Source organism: Erigeron canadensis, chromosome 2, assembly GCF_010389155.1.
Source record: "Erigeron canadensis isolate Cc75 chromosome 2, C_canadensis_v1, whole genome shotgun sequence".
In the NCBI taxonomy this organism is placed as follows: domain Eukaryota; kingdom Viridiplantae; phylum Streptophyta; class Magnoliopsida; order Asterales; family Asteraceae; genus Erigeron; species Erigeron canadensis.
The window spans coordinates 20,869,537-20,890,245 of NC_057762.1; the positions used below are offsets into that span (position 1 = coordinate 20,869,537).

At 31.1% G+C, this 20,709-nt stretch overlaps 2 protein-coding genes across 2 annotated transcripts; one reads left to right on the top strand and one right to left on the bottom strand.

Moving 5' to 3' along the window:
• Positions 1-10,012: 10,012 nt before the first annotated feature.
• LOC122587847 (gibberellin 20 oxidase 3-like) lies at positions 10,013-14,423 on the top strand. Its single transcript, XM_043760012.1, has 3 exons — positions 10,013-10,527; positions 13,688-14,012; positions 14,151-14,423. Exons 1-3 carry the CDS (start codon positions 10,013-10,015, stop codon positions 14,421-14,423), a joined length of 1,113 nt encoding a protein of 370 aa, XP_043615947.1.
• A 3,915-nt stretch (positions 14,424-18,338) lies between these two features.
• LOC122587848 lies at positions 18,339-19,941 on the bottom strand. The gene is made up of 2 exons (XM_043760013.1): positions 19,882-19,941; positions 18,339-19,007 (listed from the first exon to the last, which is right to left on the bottom strand). The coding sequence occupies exons 1-2, from the start codon at positions 19,939-19,941 to the stop codon at positions 18,462-18,464; spliced, it is 606 nt and encodes a 201-aa protein (XP_043615948.1). The 3' UTR covers positions 18,339-18,461.
• Between the last annotated feature and the right edge of the window lie 768 nt (positions 19,942-20,709).

The window sequence follows — 20,709 nt, forward strand, 5'->3', positions numbered from 1 at the left end:
TGTTTTGAAAAAAAAATACCCAACCTGCTTTGCCAAAGTTGAGTTTTTTCTATATGAAAAATCTAGATAATCAACTTTTTACCAAATACTTTTTTCACTATTTGCATTATGCAAACACAATAATCCAGTACTTTTTCAAGATGCAATCCTAAACACCTTTTTTAGTTTTAGCACATGTAACTTTTATAATAATATAATTTGATATCATCTTCATGGATATTAAAATATTAGTCTAAAAAAATTCAAGATTTAATTCTTGATGTTTATGTATATAATAGTTTATTAACTTAAAATGAAATCTTTGATAATTATGTGATAGGTTTAAAAAAAGATTACAATACAATTGTTTGTATCATTCAAAGTTTAAAAATTATAAAAAAAAAATAACTCAAAATAAATAATCTAAATATTCAATATATTTATATAAAATTACTATTAAAATTTCTTAAAATAGTACCTATAAATATAATTAGTAGACTTTTTGAGGCTAAAATTTAAAGAAAGAAAATTAAAAATTGAATTATTAGATAAAGATAAAGAAATATATATATAATTATAATTAGAAAATTAATATACGTTTAGTACCTTTTAAAAAGATAGTATTTATCAGTTCAACAAATATGGTATTTACAAGCTCGCGATAATCAAATGAATATTAGATGTAAGTGTAGTGGTTAAATATTACTATGATTCTTTGATATTTTATATACGAATTTTTTAATTAAATTTTCTTTACATGTGTATTTATATAAGCATTAAACTACATGAAAGATTATAAAAAATGACTATTATAGTTACACGATTTAAAAAGAAATCAAATCTATATTTAGTTCTTAATTATATTCAGCTAAAGAAATTTAATTATCTTGAATTTCAAATTATCACTTGATACAATAAATTTAAGTTTTACTAGGGATACATAAAATCATGAAATTTTATTATGTTATCTTAACTTTCATTGTAAATACAATAGTCTTAAATGAAACTTTATTTCTCTGTAATATAACTCATTTCAGCAAGATACTAATTTACATCTTTTGCATCATGATACTCATTAATCCATTTTCACTATCTTTTATCTGTGTTTGTCAATTTACGATATTATGAAACGATAGTATGTCATTAGTTAAATAATTTCTCTCGCGTATTACGCGGGACAATAATCTAGTAACATAAGAATTCAATGTTAAAAAAAAATAATAATGATAGTTATGTGCAAAGTATATAAAAAGAAAAACCCTTTTGTATTTGATCGTAGCTATTTTTTTTGGTCATATGTGACTTATATTATAGATTACCAATAAAACCGAAAAGTGTAAATTATTTATTTTTAAATTAGGTGAAATTGTAAATTGGTGATAGAAAACCAAAAAGTGTAAATTAATTATTTTTAAGTGTAAATTGGTGATGGAAAACCAAAAAGTATAATTAATTATTTTTAAATTGGGTTAAAGTGTAAATTGGTGATGGAAAATCAAAAAGTGTAATTTAATTATTTTTAAATTGGGTTAAAGTGTAAATTGGTGATGGGGAAAAAAAAGTGTAAATTAATTGTTTTAGATTGGGATTAAAGTGTAAATTGGTTATGGAAAACTCAAAAGTGTAAATTAATTTGAATTAATATTAAAAAATTAGAGTATTAATAAGGATGGAGGATTAGGCTAAATGAGGGGAATTAGGGATGCCAAATGTACCCTGAACCCCTCTTTTAATTATATTATAGATAGATACTATTGTTATTATATTTGTTTTTTAGAATTAATTACAGAAATCGTCCTTGTAGTGGACTTCTACTTGCAGTTTTCGTCCCTAAATTTAATAAACTACAGTTTTTGTCCCGAACACTTTACCCCGTCAAAACTTTTGGTCCACGAACCAAACGTCTGTTAAAAATATGGTCACATGACCTGCACAAGGGTATAATGATCATTCCATTTTTTAAGGACCAAAAATGTAAATAACTTTCTTTATGTTCCAGACTCTCATATATATGTATATCTTCGTCATCATCAACAACCATCCCGTCATTTTCAATAAATCCATATTCATATAGCAAAAATAAAAAAGTTAATTTCTCAAAAATTTAATCTTTATTATGCTCACTGTAATCAAATTGCAAATCTAAATAAAACAAACCAACATTATTGTTATCTCTCTTTCTTAAAATAAACACAAATCAACAAAATCAACATCCATATCTAAACATAGATCCATATGATGAAAAACGCAAAACCAGTTTCAGATTACAACTCAAAACCCATTTGGATGATGGAAGGAAGAAGAAAACGTGGCCAGTGATGGTGGTAACTCAAATGGGTTTTAAGTTGTTAATCGATCCAATAACACAGTGGTGGTGGCCGGAGATTCGTGATGGTGATAAGGCATGAAGCTAAAGTCACCTGGTGGCTATAATGGTAATACCAACCATCTACATTAGATTAACCCACTACGACCATGGCACCATCAGTGATCAAGGTAGTCAAGGTAGTCGCGATGACCAAAGCCCTACCGAATCCAAATCCAGATTCGGCCACTACCTATAAAACTGCTAGTTTTTTTTCTTCTATCCACTCAGCCACCACTGGAGTTGCTGTCGCAAAAAAGATTTTGATGGGTATATGTGTTGAATATATATATATATATATATATATATATATGGAAAAGGGAATATAAGGCTGTCCGGCACCTAAGCTTAGTGTGGAACCCCTCACATACTATTATTTTATTATTTCTTGTTTAATGAATAAATGCATGGGCCCCATGATTTTTATGGATTAAAAAAATAATATATGAGTGTTTCACACCTAAGCTTAGATACCCGACAGCCTTATATTCCTATCCCCTATATATATATATATAGGATCTAGTCTGTATTTGTTGATCCCTTTCAGATGTTATTGTCTATTATTGATTTTGATTATTGATTTGATTTTCATCAGATTTTTGTTGTTATTGTTAATTTTGGATTTGTTGGTTTTTGATATTGATTTGTTTTTGTGATTTTTTTTCAACAAAGATTTGTATTTATGTTGTTTTCAATTTGCGGTGTTAACGGTTGACTGCAACGACTAGTTTAGGTAAAAAGATTATCTTTTTGTGGATTTTTCCCTTATATTTATCACCTTTAAGTAATTTCACATAGTTAAAAAAAAGTATTTAATTGGTATTGACAAAGCAACATTCGAACGAAAAAGTATCACTAGTATTATGATTTTATATTATGATGGATATTCACCTTCCATATTATAGCCCTTGTAATTCTCTAGAATGTTCTATATGTTGCCTATAAATATAAGACATATTATATTCCCTCATTAATAAGATTAATCTTCTCTCTTCTCCCAATTCTTCTCTCAATATTATAACACATTATCAGCACGAATGACTCAAAACCCTAAAATAATTTTTTATCTTTTTCTTGCCGTCGATTTTTTTTTTTTTTTGAAAACCTCACTTAAAATTTACATGGTTTATCAAATTCCATGGCTTTCTCTATATTAATTTTATATTAGTTTTATATACGGCTAATCAAAATAATCTATCAAACATCTAATGTCAATGTTTTATATTAATGATGCGATTTTTCTTTACGGTTGGTTTTCAAAACCCAATTCTTATAATACCTTCATGGATAATTGAATATTGAGAAGAGAGTTAATATAATCTACTTTTTTAAAAGTCGAGATATCATGCTTGTCGGATGTCACGTATATTGGAGAAAAAGAAGACAGTAAACTTGGGTTCAGCTTATTATTATCACAAAGAAAAGGTATTGGTTTTTATTTAATGCTTCATTCATAATCTTATACTACGTAACATTGATTGATATTTGTTATGAACAAGTTTTTTTCTTTTGAATTATGATGGTCCGGATTCACTACTAATAGTGCTTGAACTTGATTACGACCTTGTTAATCTCAACAAGTAGTTGCATTTGGGTGACTCTTATTGCTAAAAAGAAAATATATGTTTTTGTTCATGATTCTATTATTTGATGATCCTATCATTTGTGTTATACATATGTATATTTGAATGATTTATCTGAATTGACCGCTAACAGTAGTTAAACTTGATCACGATCATCTTTAGCTCAACAAATGGTTCGATTTGGATAAAGTATCATTTGAAGTACAATTCGTATGTTTGAATGATTTATCTGAATTGTATACTAACGGTACTGAATTTGATTAAGATCATCTTTGGTTCCACAAGTGGTTTAATTTGGATAACTATCTTTTGAAGTACAAAATTAATCGATTTCTATTTATTATCAAAGTTAATTATGAATTATTCATTTTTTTTCTTAAAGATTGCTTGAAAATTTTTTTTATGTTTTCATAAGTCTCTAAAAACCCTAAAAATATATTCCACCAGACAAACTTTTTTAAGGGATCGATAATTTGATTTCTTAGAAACATTACATAAACCTTTTTCGCATGGTTACATTCAAATTAGTTGTCTCTTTAACTATATTTTATGGACTATGTTACTAGACAAAAGTTCTTTTTGACATATTAATTTTAAGTCCGCTGAGATTGATGTCGACAACAATTATGTATATTATATGGCGCTAAATACAATGCGTGCAAATTTTAAGAGCAAATATGCTATGAGGTGCAAGAAATTGAGATACGTTGGCTAAAAATATCAAGATGAATAATGCTACCAAATATTTAAAGCCTCTTATCGTGCACGAAATTTTTGGACATGAAGTCTATACATAAGAATGTGTAGCATATATAAATCGGTCTTTGTGCTAAAGCGAAATGAGAAATTGATATATTGACGTATATGGTGCAATTGATGTTCCAATAGATTTTCGCAAAGACCTAGATATATTTCTCCCATGGTTGATCATATTATTGGTAGATTTGAATACCATGATATACAAATAGTTATTTGTATCTCCTTGCTATCATTAGAGCCCAAAAATGGCTTAAAGTTTTACATAGATATAAAATGCTTGGAGCATGAATCATATTTTTGATGATCAACATATGAATGAATGGTTCTTATGAACGATATTGATTTTGAGATTATTATGTCATTATATGAAAAAACAAGATATGTGTATGACACAATTGCCCGCATGCAATATCATCAATTACATATTGACATCATTATGTTTTAACGATGCATAATTTTGCAAATTGGACATCCAATGGGGAGATTTTATATATTTTATTTACGAATGGATGTTCCAAATTCATATAAATGAATCTCATGAAAAGTTGGATATAGTACAACTTAGTGTTGTATTATCTCGAAAAATCGAGCGTAAATTGAATGAGACTTTTGTCCATTTATGAAAATATATTGACGAAAGGTCAAGGAGCTTCAATAATGGCAAGGCTTATTCATTAAGATATTACCGGTTTTCGAACTACAAATAGGATGTTGATGTATTTTATCAGTACTAATGTTAGTACTGCATACTAATGTTAGTACTGCATATTCCTGATATTACATCATTCTATAAATGTATTAACAATAAATGGCTCAAATCAACAAACTATCGCTGGATGAAACTGAAGATATACTTCGATACATGAGATATAAGATTATTTGATCAAAAGAGTTCACTTGCAAAGATGGATATGTTGATGCTAGAAGCACAGTCACGAATAATTTAAATTTTCACAAGTGATGATACAACAAGATTTTATGAAGATCAAGCAATCATTATCAAGTTCATCATCAAAATATGAAGATGGTCATGGTCAAAGATTAATAATGAAGACTTCCAAGAAAAATGTGTTCGCAAGACTTGCACATAATATTCAATGGTATTGTGTGAAGATAATGTGATGTATATACCAAGATCAGACAATGATAGATTCAATCTCAACCTATGATCAACAAGACGAAGACACAATCAATCTTCATCAAACCTGATCGGGCAATTTGAGTAGATTATCAAATCATTTATATACAAGATTGACATTCGATATTTCAAAGATGGATATTCAAATGAGGGGGAGTATTATACGCGCTGCACTCTTTTTCCCTTCACTGAGTTTTTATTCCACTGGGTTTTTCTTGGTAAGGTTTTTAATGAGGCAACAAACACCATATTTGCGTATAATAAAGCGTGAATATCCAAGGGGGAGTATTATAATTTTATATTATGGTGGATATTCACCTTCCATATTATAGCCCTTGTAATTCTTTAGAATGTTCTATAAGTTGCCTATAAATATAAGGCATATTATATTCCCTCATTAATAAGATTAATCTTCTCTCTTCTCCCAATCCTTCTCTTAATATTATAACAACTAGCTTATAATAAAAGGGTATATGTGTGCAATGCGGTAACGATATGGTAATAACGGTGATTGGTAGTGGTGATGGCAGGGCCTAAATATGTAGTTAATTGACGTAATTAGGTAGGGAGGAGGGGGGGGGGGGGGAGTTTAGATAATTTAGGAGATAAAAGATATATGAAGTACGTACATGATGTAAGATGGGTAATATGAGTATTTCCCAAATATAATTTTATAACTTTCAACAAAAGGATATGAAGTTTTTTTGTGAAGTTCTTCACTCGATGGTTTAACCCACAAGTGTAGAATAACAAGTCAAGTATGCACTAAAAGGGAATAGTATTGCTTTGAATATAAATGCAAGAATAAAAATAAAGCAATAAAGACTTAAGCAATAAATAAAGTAAACAAGTATGTAAATGGTGGAACACAAATGTAATTTTCAAGTGTATTTTATTTATTGATATTAAATAAAATACAAGGTTGTTGCAGAACCTAGATATTACAAAAGTTAGTATCTAAACAACCTATGAATTACAAGTGATCTATATTTGCTAAATAAACTCCGTGATCGAAATACATAAAGTTGTGAGGTATAACTGTTAAGATCGAGAGTATTTAGGCAAATGCACCAAATTGCAAAAGTGATTTGGACGAGGGAAATAACTTAGTATTTATAGGCAAAAAGAATTAGTATTTAATTCTTTTTGCCGTACAAATAAGGTTTCATGTATTTAAGAAATATAATATTGATTCCTTAAAAGCATTCGTTAAAGTATATGAATAAAGTCAATTTGATGTGACTTGTAATACTTTAACCAACCACCTTTACACGCGTGTAAGAACTTTTAACAAAGGACAAATGGATTTCCGGATAAAAGCGTGCAAAGGCAAATAAGTCAATTCCTCGTAGTAAGTGTTCAAACTTGTAAGGTCTAGAACACTAACAAGGACTAAGTCAGGAGATCTGGTAAGAATGTCAGTGGGCCCCGTCATTTGTCAGTCTTCATTCTTTAGAATTCAGTCTTTGACTTCAGTGAGAATGTATTCAGTGGAATGATCTTGACTGGAGTGAAGTCCAGTGAACGAATCTGGTGAAATCCAGATTCATGTACAAGTAAATGGTTCACTGGTCTTTTCATAATTTCTGGAAAAATCTTTAGAGGACTCTAGTCTTCACGTCTAGAGCAAGTCCAATAAATCTGGACCTAATAATTTTAATAAGTAGTTTATTTTTTATTTTTTGTAACAACAAATTAGTATTTAGTAGTTAGTATTGGAGACACCACGGTGACATCCAATTGGGTAATATGCTGAGGTCAATCATGCATGCATGAAATGAAATTCAAGACTTTTGAAAACCCCCTAATGATCCACTCGTATAAATGTAGGAAGTCAAATTTAAACCATGATGAATTTTCTTAAAGTCTAAATAAGACTTTACCAATAGGTCACCAATTCATTGGCAGTTTTTATTAAATAGTATAATATCATTTTCGAAGGATGTATTTTGTTTGCTAGACAATTAATTTAAACAGGAGAGATTTTATAAATATAATTTCTAACTTTTTTATCAAACAACAATAAATGAAAACATTCAATTATCAAAGTTTAAAATTCTTTGACTTTTACAAAAATCGAAGCTATAAATACATTTCTCTTAAATGGTGTGTTTTTATTTAATGGATAATAGTTTTGAGACATTTGAAGTAACTAATAGGTTTTTTCATACTGTATTACCTTTAAGTAATTTTGCATGACACAAAGAACAAGTTAACTACGGGATAAAAGTAACACTCAAATGAAAAAATAGTCTTACTTAATAGCAATGTTTTGAAAACCGTACTGGACACTGAATCAGCATCATAAAATTACCAGTCGGACCGGGTAAACCGCAATAGAACCGTGTTTTGATAAAATATAAATTTTTCGTAATAATACCATAAAATTATTGATTTAAACACAATATAAGTTAATAAAGTTAATCCCATGTTTTTTTTTTTTTAATAAACTTAATAATTAAGAACCTAATGCATTCAGTCAAATTTCATGCTTTTTTTTTACTTAATAAACAAAAATAACCGTAAATTACCTATCTTTTACTTATTATTACGTACAGACATTATTTATACATTAAGTCATTTAATACATTCAACACTTAATAACAATAAAAAAAAAAAAATTGGGCCAGTTAATGGCTATTAAGCAAAATAACCTGATGCCACAGTACAACCAATTTAATATGTATAAACATATTAATTTGTGGGAAATAAGAACTTAACTTTGTAACGTTTACAAAACATTGAGTTATATATATATGTATTACACGTATTTCCAAGAAATTAGAAGAAAATTAAAAAAAAAAAAAAATTTTGACATGTGTTGACCCGGTTCAAAGCGGTCCAATCACCGGTCCAGTTCCAGTTCGACCGAGCGGTTCATTTGCAGGATTCGAACCGGGAACTATTAGACCGGAATTCTTAAAAATGTCGGTCCGACCGGTTTAAAATCACTGGATAATAGTTTTTTTTAAATGATTTTCTTTTTCGAACATTCAGTCGTTATACATTATCGGAGAAACCTCACCGTAAAATGGTGAAGCCTTTCACATACCCTAGACAACGCGATGTTAATCATGAGCCGTTATAATTATTTAAAGGGAAAAAGGCCAAGGTTTGTCATCTCTAAGTATCAAACTCAAAACCTTAAATAAAACCGGAAGTGAGTATGAGTTGGGCTGTCCTTCATTGGTGTTTTTTAAATGATATGTTTGTTACTAGATTTATCGTATTACCTTTAATTAATTTTATATAATGCATCTTTAATTCGTTATTTTCACGAGTTTTGAGTTTTTCATAAGTCCTGGATTATTTGAATCCTTTTTTTTATAGCTGAATTTCGATTGAAACTTCGTATCGCGATTCGACAGCGAGAGGTCTAGCATATGTTGTCTTAACCGGGTCCGCGCTAGAGAGCTCTCTCGAAGTAGAAATGTATTTCAAATACCCAATGGGAAAAAACCACTTACTAATCTGCCCAAAGGCATGACGATTAATAGGGGTAAACTCTGCCCTCTCATACTTGAACCTGAGTATACCCAAGCCAAACTCTCATATCAGGATTACCTATATCTCAAAGTTGTATCTCGTAATTTCAATTTAAAATTTGTTTCCTTGAATTGTAAACTAATTTTTGTTTAATAAAATTGGTATAGGGATAAACCATCCAACTTAATTAACTAGGTTTCAAACAGTCAGGAATAATCAATAATGTGTTGTGTTATATAAAAGCTTTGTACCAACGGCATATTTTCGAACGTCTCACAATGAGCATTTAAATCCTCAGAACCGACCATGTATTTAACTGACCGTGTATGTAAACTTTAATTTTTTTAATTTGTTTAATAAAAGTGGTATAGGAAACCATTAAGAAAAATGTGTTGTGTTATCTAAAAGTTTTTTTTTTCTTTTTCATATCAAAATCCATTCATTAAATTTTATGGTAAATAAAAAAAATCTCAGCCATAAATTTATGGCCAGAGAAAAGAAATACCTTTTGTTCGAGTAGAGTCAAATTTTTAATCTAACCAATTTTTTTTTCGAACATTTAATCTAACCAATTAAATACGACAAGAGAGTAATCTATATCTTTGACCAAAACCTTAATTATAGCAATTAATGCAAGAATTTGTTATCTCTACTATAAATACTCGTATTAGATACCAACTCTTCTCAATTGTGTCTCAATATATGGAGCAAGAAAACTATGATAGCCATGAAGTCAAAATTATTGATTCATCTCAAATCTTTGTTCAAGAAACACATGATAAATTTCCAACGCAATTCATTTGGCCAAAAGATCCTTCTTCTGAGAATGCTACTGAAGTGCTAAATGAATGTGTAATTGACCTAAAAGGCTTCATGGAGCATGATAAGGAGGCCACATTACATGCAGCCAACCTTATTAAGGAATCATCCGTGAAGCATGGATTCTTTCAAGTCGTGAACCATGGCGTCGATCCTGCGCTACTAGTGTTAGCTGACGAGCATGGTCGTGCTTTTTTTAAGCTTCCAATAGCTGAAAAGTTGAAGTGCAAGAAAAAAGATGGAAGTATGGTTGGTTTTGTCAGTGCACATTCGGGTCGATTTTCTGAAAAATTGCCATGGAAGGAGTTGTTATCTTTCGAGTATCATGAGAATGATGATAACGAAGTCGTGGCAGAATATTTCAATTCAACATTAGGAAGTGAATACAAAGAAACTGGGTATGTATATATTACTATCTATTCTACGTTATGAAACATTTAAGAGATGTCATTAAATTTTATTTACATGACCAACATAACGATAAATGAATATTTAAAATAAATACAAATTTAAAAGTAACACCCTATAAGTTTCTATGTTACATATAAAACCTATATATATATATATATATTATATATATATTGCCGGTAGAGCAAAGGGGAAAAAAAAAGAGTAAATTCTCTCGCTTCTGATTGGCTGAAAGTTTTATTTTCTTGTATTCTGATTGGTTAGATTAGGGATGTGCAAATGGCCCGACCCGTGAAACCCGGCCTGACCCATGACCCGCGAATGCAGGAAAATCGGAACCGTCACCCTGACCGTGAAGGTATGGGTCATGTCGGATCACGGGCGGGTCACGGGTTTCCTTCACTTTTTTTCTGTTTTTGCCTTCACCCGACCCGGCCCGACCCGCGAAACCCGTGACCCGCGAATGCAACAAAAGCGTGACCCGTGACCTAGCCCGTTAAGGCGTCGGGCGGGTCGGTTCCGAGTCGGACGTGGGTCAACGGTTTTTTTGCTCATCCCTAGGTTGGATTATATATAGAAACTATTAAATGTCATTTTTATATTTGGTAACAACTGAATTTAAAGAGAAACTATAGAAAATAGATTCAAATTTTAAATAAGTTGGAAATTTTTTAATATAACTTAACATTCATAAACTCATACCTCTGTAATACATCTGTACATTAAAAAAAATCAAAAAAGAAATGATATTTTGTTTGTAGCTAAGAAATTTATCAATTTATATATACTGTTTATTTATCAATAATGATTATTTATTTTTCTCCAGTAAAATAAATATTAAATGCACTAATATTAGATATATTTTTTTCCGTTTTAAGATTATAAAATTAATTAAAAAACCTTTAATATAATACGGTATGTGTGTTTCTAAAATATTTATAAAGTTGTTTTTGTTTAAACTCTATCATAGTGACATTTTACACTTTAGTGAAATGGGTTTAATATAATAGTTTGTGTGTTTTTAAAACTTTTATAAGTTGTTTCTGTAAAAAGGATTGAATAGAATAACCCAAGTGATATAATATTTTGACTACTTTCAAATATTATATAACTAGATGTTCATTACCAAAAAAATACGTTGCTCTTAAACAACTCACTGAACTTAAAAAAAACTATCAATAATATCATTAACAAACTTAAAATTTTGATTGGCGGGTCGATTTAACAAGTTGAAAACTTAACCTGGACGGATCCGAGAAATCATGTTGGTAGGTTAACAGGTTGAAAATCTATGATAGTTTCAAGTCGGCTTTTAATTGAGTCAATTATTGATAATCTGGCTATTGTCTATAAACAACTTAATCATACATTTACAACATTTTAATGGAGTAATTTATGTATTCCCTATGCATACACAATAGCTAATATTTATTAAAACTATTTATGATAAATGTTTTTCAAATTATAATTATAATTTTTTTTAATAATAATATTTTTAAATTATAAAAGGTCATAAAATCCTATATATATATATATTAAACCCATTCTATATATACTATAGTTGAAATTGTACAAGTGTTTAAAAATTATCTTAAATGTATGTTCCATTTGATACTAAACATCATTTTTGGTATATGATAAGACGTATATATTTTGCAATGTTTGTTATACGTACATCTTATTATGTAACTTTTATTGACCGGGTATTAAACTAGGGCGGGTTGAAATTTATGATCAGACACTTCAACCTGGACCCGACTTCGGTCGACCCGAGTCGACCAGACTAATATATGGGTTAGCGAGTTCACAGGTTAATCAACAATTTATTTTAATTTTCAAATAAAAATATCAAATCAACTTTTTGTGGTTTATAAAAGCTATTTAGATATGTAAATAACCGCTATTGTTAGTAAGGTTGTCAATGAGTTCGGGTTGGCAGTTGACGGGTAAAAAACCTGTGACCCTGACCCAACCCATTAAAAATTTCAGGTCTGAAATTTCAACTCTTACCTACAACATGTCAACCCAAACCAACCCATCAACTTGAAAAAAAATTGGTTTGGCGGATTGGTAGGTCGAGTTTTGGGTTGTCAGGTCAAATAGGCTGGTGGGTTGATTTCAGGTCAAATGGGTTGATGGATTGACCTGTTAAAAAATATTATATAAACTTAAAAATATTTTCACGTTGGAGGGTCGACCTGTTAACCCAATAGGTCAACCGCAACCTAACCTGAAAAATAAGGTTAGTGGGTTGACGGTTCGAGATTTCACAACCCTAACTCGGTTATTGACAACCCAAATTGTTATGACTGTCAATCGGGTCGATCTATATCGAGTTTGTTTTAGGTCAAGTACTCAAGTGGGTTTGACGGGTCAAATAGGTTGTTTTCGAGTAACCCAGTCACCGACCGGGTATTAATCTAGTTATTATAAACGTCGGACCACGCCACATTCAACCTTTTAATGGTATAGAAGAAAATATGTGACGGATTTATAGTGACAAAAACTGGCCTATCTGGTCATTCAAAATTTGAACTCTAACAACACCAGTGAGAAACTTTAGTTTATTTGAGACAAAAAATTGGTCATAACAATATTAATGACCAAATGTATTTTTCTACTAATTTAACATTTTTCTTGCGTGGATCTATGCTTAACAGAACTAGTGTTGTAAAGTCTTATGGTCGAAAACATATGAAATCACAAAATTCAGTGATTTATGTACTGTACACCCTTGTGTATTTAATACGGAGTACAGTAGATGTGCAACAAAAGAATTTGATTTTTACAAAAATGTCATTAAAGCAAGGAAACTTAATTTGCAAAAAAACGTTTCATCAAGACAAAGTGACAAAAGTAATTGGGGTTTCACTTTTACATACAATATATTCACACATTAAAGTCGCCATTGTAATTAAGAACCTCTTTTTTTTTTTAATCAAATTTTCTTTTTATACAAGTATTGTGAAAATTTGAAGATAGAATTCACTTCAATTTGCCTTTCAAAAAAAAAAAGCCTTTCAAAATAAAGAATTCTCTTCAATATATATATGCTCTCTTTCTTTTCTAATGTAAGACGTACTTTTACTATATGTACATTGTAGGATAATCCTATATGTTCTAATTAACGGGTAACTAATATATATGCAGTTTGGTCTACCAAAAGTTTTGTCAGTCAATGAAGAATTTAGCTCTTAATCTTTTGGAGTTACTAGAGATTAGCTTGGGTGTTGATAGCCATAACTACTATAAACAGCTATATGAAGATAGTGTTTCACTAGTGAGATGCAACCACTACCCCAAGTGTAGCAAGCCTGAGTTAACTTATGGCGTCGGGCCACATTGTGATCCGATAACATTAACCATACTCTATCAAGATCAAATCGGAGGACTAGAAGTGTTGGTCGACAACAAATGGAAAGCTGTTAAACCACATAAAGACGCCTTGGTGATCAACATCGGCGACACATTCCAAGTACATTCTTATTTATACACTTGTGTTTAATTTTCTTTCATGTTAACATGGTAGTGTTTAATTAGACCTTCATTAACTTTACCAAAACATATATTATTGATAAACCTTACACCGGTTAATGATCGTAAACAAATGCAGGCACTATCAAATGGGAAATACAAGAGCTGCCTGCATAGAGTGATGGTAAACACTGAGAAACCAAGGCTATCAGTGGCATTCTTCTTGTGCCCAAAAGGAGATAAACTGCTGAAACCTCATCAAAAATTAATAGAAAGAGATGGGAGGCAAGTGTATCCAGATTTTAAATGGGAAGAGCTTCGACAATTCACTCAAAAGTACCACAGGGCTGATGAGAACACCCTTGAAGAGTTTAAACAATGGTTGCTATCATCAAAAAATCCAATGCATTAAGTGACTTTAAGAAGTTCTTTTAAAAGTTTGTTATCTTTAGTATCTTTGGGACTACAAGTTTTCAGGATTATGATGAAATTAGTATGTTTCTTTTCAAAAATAAAATAAAATAAAGTGAAATTAATATATATGTTTTGAGACTTGGCTATAAATTTGGGTAGATGATTAATAAACTTAATTGGTGTGTTTAATATTAAAATAAGTCTAAGAATAAGATGATCATACATTGCATGATGAATAGTAGTAAATAATAAAAAAGACCGATCGTTAAGACTATTTTAATTTATTTTATTTTTTTAAATAAAAATCGTACAAAACTTGTTACAATTTAGTGTAAATAGTCAAATTACAATTATAATCTACTCAAGAATAATACCAAATAAGTATTTCATAACAAAATATAAGTTTTAAAGTTCACAGATAACAAATAAAAAATAACATTAAAGTACCATAAAAATAGTTTTAAAAAAATTCAAAAAAAATAAATGAAAATGCCGGAAAATAATGGAACGGTAGTACCAGAGAATACCGGAACTACCAGCAAGTATTGAATAATAAAAATACCGGAAAAATACAGCGCTTAAAATACCAGAGTATCCTCCGTTAATACCGGTCGGTACTTGCCGGTATTTAAAACATTGTCTAAGACACTAGGCAAGTCAATCACATTATAATGGTGTAATGAACATATCTATTCAAGTCGATTACATGTATACAAGTATTTTGTAAATAAATGTTTTCATGAGATGTGTCATAATTAAATGTACATAAATAGTCATAAGAACATTTGCTAGCAATTATATATTCATATGAGCATATATAAGCAGGAGCGGAGACAAGGGGGGCTGGGGGTGCCAAGCCTCCCCTAATAGGCGCAAATATGATGGAAGTTCTCTAATTTAACCCCCTCCGACAAATCAAAAAATGTTAAAAATAGAGCTTTAAAAGAGAAAATGATGGAAATTGAAACAGTAATCGGAAGATGAAGTGATGAAGACGATGACTCATTGACATGTAAATACATGTGGGTCCAATTTATGGTGCACAGATTTTGTTATGATTTTTTTGCTTACAACTTTCTACTTTTCAAAACTTTAGCATAAGCCCTTCCTTTTGCAAATTCTTTATATTTTTGAATATATGTTTTAATGTGTAATTACAATTATACTAGTATGAACAAAATTTACATGTTAATATTGTTAAGACAAAAATTTTTATCGTAGCCCCCGTCAACCAAAAATCTTGGCTCCGCCCCTGTATATAAGAATCATATAACTAATAATTTTATTCAGAAAATTTCTTAAAAGTTTCTTCAAATTTTTGAGATATTTGAGTTCCTAATTTTCTTATATTAATTGGTTTGAAAGTCTCATTTTTACATAATTGCACTTTTCAAACGCAAAACAACAAAAAATCATTCAAAACATGCATCTAACAATAATAATAATTAGACTTTTTCAAGCTATATTTTTGTTTTATGTTTTAAAGGGTAATGATGTATCCCCTAACCCATTTTATAAAAATCATATTAATTAATTATGAAATTATAACACTTGGAAAAATTCAAAGATGAGATTAATTAGCATAAAAAATTGTGCAACCCAAATGTCATATTTTAATGGTTAGAATTTTTAGGAAGATTAATTATTTTTTAATTAAAAAGTTATAGTTTAATTACCATGCCCAACCTTCACAATCAACACGATATGAATAATTTAATTTAAAAGTAATAAACACTACAAAAAAGCTTTTTTGCGGCTCAAAATTTCAACGCGATATATTTGTCTTTCATTGCGAGTCACCACGTACACTTAAATAATGATCATAAAATAAAATCACACGACAAACTTTGCAATGAATTGCTTGCGGAGCCCACCTTCTTAGAGAAAATAAAAGAAAATGGGAATATAAAGATGGCGGGAAAGGAAAAGACAAATTTTTTTGAAATATACATGTCCACATGTTTCGTCACAAAAACATTATTCATTAAATAAAAAAATTATAATTAATTTAATTTTCTTATGCATTTATTTACACGGCTTTAATGAATATATACATGCTTAATGCATTTATCATTTTATTCTTACTCTTGCCATTTCTCAAAATTGGATTCTCCATCAACTCGACATCAATAATGCTTTCTTACAAGGCACACTTAACGAAGACGTTTTCATGGCTCAACCTCCTGGCTTCGTTGATCCCGTTTTTCCTTCTCATGTCTGTAAATTAAATAAAGCGATATATGGCTTGAAACAAGCCTCTCGGGCTTGGTACGATGAGCTTAAATCTTTTCTCTTAACTCATGGCTTCAAACCCACTGTTTCAGACTCCTCTTTTTTTACTCTTAAAGTCTCTTCTCCTATTTACATTTTAGTCTATGTAGATGATATCATCATCACAGGACCCTCTACCCCCTTAGTTACTCGATTCATCAGCTTTCAAAATTTTCTCTGAAGGATCTTCTAAACTTTCTCTGAAGGATATCATCATCACAGGACCCTCGAGGCCTCGATTCATCTTCTAAGTTTTCTCTGAAGGATCTAGGTCCCCTTTCATACTTCCTGGGTGTAGAATGTATTCCACACTCTCATGGTTTACTTTTATCCCAACAAAAATATATCACTGACATTCTCAAAAAGGCTCAAATGAGTGATTGTCGTCCTATCTCCACCCCTATTATCTGCTCTGATACTCTTACAATTACTGATGCTCCGGCTTATCCTTCACCCTCGACCTATCGAGCCATTGATGGTGCTCTACAGTACTTGTCTCTTACTAGACCAGATGCCGCTTTCACAGTGAACAAGCTATCTCAATTCATGCATGCTCCCACCTTTCAGCACTGGTCTGCTCTCAAACGACTACTTCGTTATCTGCAAGGCACACTTACTAAGGGACTTCTGATACGAAAAGGATCGGCTCTCAATTTACATGCCTTTACAGATGCCGATTGGGCGGGTGACAAACACACCTATCGAAGCACCACCGGCTATATCGTCTTTCTTGGTTCTAATCCTATTGCTTGGAGCTCCAAAAAACAGAGTACTTTAGCACGAAGTACAACTGAAGCTGAATTCCGTGCAATTGCCTCCGCTACAACAGAGGTACAATGGCTTGCAAATCTTCTACAAGAACTTGGTTACAATCTGTCCATGGCTCCCACCATTTATTGTGATAATTTGAGTGCCACGACATATTCTGCCAACCCGGTATTCCACTCTCGAATGAAACATCTAGCTCTAGATTTTTATTTTGTACGAGAAAAAGTGCAACTTGGTTCTTTACGGGTTTCACACATTTCAGGGGACGATCAATTAGCGGATGTACTTACAAAACCATTACTCAAACCGCGCTTTCGATCAGCTGCTCATATCCAAGATTGGTCTTGCTTCCCGCTCGTCCATCTTGCGGGGGAATGTTAAGTAATTAATATACCGCCTATTATTGTGTTGTATATTTAAATTCAAATTAGTAATTCAAACTAGCACACTGAGTCAATTAGAGTTTGTTGTATATCTTGTATTTCTCCTAATTTATCTCCTGCTCATGTGTATATGTACCGATTGAAAGTCTCAATAATATCATCACATTTTCAAACAATATCAGATTCTCCTATTATTTATAACTCATGCTCTTTATTTTTAAGCATATTTATCATTGAAAAATATGACAGACGCATGGACCACCAAGATCAACGACGGTTAGAAGTCAAAAACCGTGTTGTGTGCCCATTAGCGTGGTCGCATATATATATCTAGACATATATAGTACGTAATCCAATGAATACAATTAAGACTACTACACCACACAGACTTGCAACAACTCTCATTTGATCAATATATAAGTCATCAATACATAAAACACAGATTTCGATTAGGAAGAAAATAAGAGATGTAAATATAAATAAATAAAACCAATATCATTACATTTTATGGAACATGCACACAAATTAAAATACGTACAATAATAAATATTTCACGATACTTCTATCCATGATTTAGGTATCAAACCTATAAATATAACAGTAGCCGACGTAGTTTAATCTCTGGTACCACGTTTTGTTAGGATTTTTTGGTTGATATGTTGTTCATTTCTGTGTGCCATGACCTTCGTACTTCGCGTAGCTCTTTCAGGACATTTTTTATCTGATTTCGGCGTCGTTATATTTTCATTCTTCGTACAAAGTGGTTGATCAGATGATCGAAGTGTGTTTTCCCAATTAAACTTCTGTTTCCGGGGAGGAGGAATTCTTTTGGTATACACTGATGCCGAACTCATAGAAAGTTTTGGACTAATCTGTGGGGTTCCATTTTTTGTCTCTTTGATTTCTATAGTGGTGCCACTTTTCATCCGTATATTAATGTTAAGCTCTGAAAGTATTTTGTTCGTCTTTGTATGTTGTTCTTTTTTGTAAGGTGATTCATTTTCATACCTTTCGATTTGGTGTTGATATAGTCGATGCAGCTTAAAAGCAAGACGATATATGCCATCTTTTATTTCCTCTTCCAAATCTCTCTCGACGTCTTTTTCCAGTTCTCGGATGATCTTGAGCTCATCGGTTGACATTAGTATATATGTAAGACTCTACAATGTATCTATGACACAATTATAAAACTTCGTTATTCATAACACAAAGAGTCTATGCTATTGATAGTTGTATGCTTACTCAAAATTGTAAGATATAATTATCAAGGTCAACTCAACCTTTTTGGTGACTTTTAGGCGACACTAATTTTGGGCCTTTCAAGGTGGCAGGAACCAAAAAAAAAAGAGTATATATATACGTAACAGATGTCGTATAATTAGACTAGAAGCAGAGGTGGTACCAGAAAAAAATTCCAAAGGGGGCAAACTTAGAAAACTTATGAAAAATAAATCTAAAAGAGGACAAAATGTTAAAAACCTATAGAAATTTTTTAAAAATTTATGAAAAATTTTAAAAATACATGACAAAATTTAAATTTTGAAGGTACATTGGACCCCTTGCCCCCCTTTGTACCGCCCCTGACTAGAAGGACCTTTCAGGAGGATACAAAAAAAAAAATCGCTTTAGGCGTTCTAGCTAAGTCGACCTGCTTTAAGCGTCACATGCAAAATATGAACGCCTATATGGAACAGATTAGGCATATACAGAATGACAACTAACACATAGTTTTATGTCTGGCTAAGTCCTAGAGGTGCGTGGTCCGATCTTAAAAATTTAAGCCAAATATCCTCGATGCACTATTGCCTGTAAATATACAAAGTAAATGTAAATTAATGATACAAGTCATTAGGCCTCTCTTAAGGCTCTTTTTAAATCTCTTCCTCACCTTTTCGTAAATGTCATGTCAGCTTATTCCAATTTAAGAACTACCCCTAGCATTAAGACCTCTTACTCAGCTCACTTCCTCCTCACCTCTTCCGAAAAAAAAACTATTTTCTTACTACGGTTTTATTTTTTATATATAAACAAAACACAAGCGCCCTGGCCCCATGTTTTCTCGTCCTGCTTGTTCTTAATTCCGAATGATGACATTTTCGACGAGCATGAACGGGTTCATGGCATTAACGTCGATTTTGGACAATCTTGGAAGGGGCATGGACGAGCTTGTCCATGCCTTACTACGAGTGACCTTATTAACACTTCAATATATATAACAAACATGCTTCATTTTTTCTAACTCATGCTAACTTAAAAACCAAGGGCTAGCTAGTTCATGTTCAACATGATTCGATCCACTGAATCGTCTACCTGCAACATAGTACGTGTAACCAGCAAAATCGAAAAATACAACAATAAATTTTACCGGCCAGTTTGTATGTCTGACTTACCTAAAAGTTAAATTTGGTGTAGAGAGCCAAAATGTAGATAATCAAAAGGCACAAGTGAAACCAAATTAAAGAAATAAATATATATAGGTATAAAAACAAATAAAACTTAGCATATTGCCTATGATGCTTTGAGTTGTCTTTGTTTTGTGTATATGCTATTCACCAACCTTCTAGTATTGATTGTGATATTTGGTTTAATAGCTCCAAATTCGTAATATCACACTTAAGTTCGTTTATTAGATGTCCTTGTCTCTTATATTAACATCTGGCACATATTTGTCTCTTTGGTCTTCGTCAGATTTATTGCTGAAATGATTTACTTAGTAAAGTATGTGATCATTTGAGTTTTCATTAGAAATAAAACTATGGAGTGCATGTAATTCTAATACTTTACGTGGAAGGAATGATAGAAGGCTCTTTTGGGTTGTCCTTTAAGCATTATCAAGATATAGGATATATATATGCATAAGCT

What these genes read in the sequence shown, in the direction of transcription:
- LOC122587848 (XM_043760013.1), bottom strand. Translation starts at nt 19,941, where the DNA reads ATGTCATCATTCGGAATTAAGAACAAGCAGGACGAGAAAACATGGGGC. An exon ending in CATGGGGCCAGGGCGCTTGT is followed by an intron (nt 19,008 to 19,881) that starts GTTTTGTTTATA and finishes GATACATTGTAG; the next exon opens with AGTCTTACATATATACTAAT.
- LOC122587847 (XM_043760012.1), top strand. Translation starts at nt 10,013, where the DNA reads ATGGAGCAAGAAAACTATGATAGCCATGAAGTCAAAATTATTGATTCA. An exon ending in AGTGAATACAAAGAAACTGG is followed by an intron (nt 10,528 to 13,687) that starts GTATGTATATAT and finishes ATATATATGCAG; the next exon opens with TTTGGTCTACCAAAAGTTTT. An exon ending in ACATCGGCGACACATTCCAA is followed by an intron (nt 14,013 to 14,150) that starts GTACATTCTTAT and finishes AAACAAATGCAG; the next exon opens with GCACTATCAAATGGGAAATA.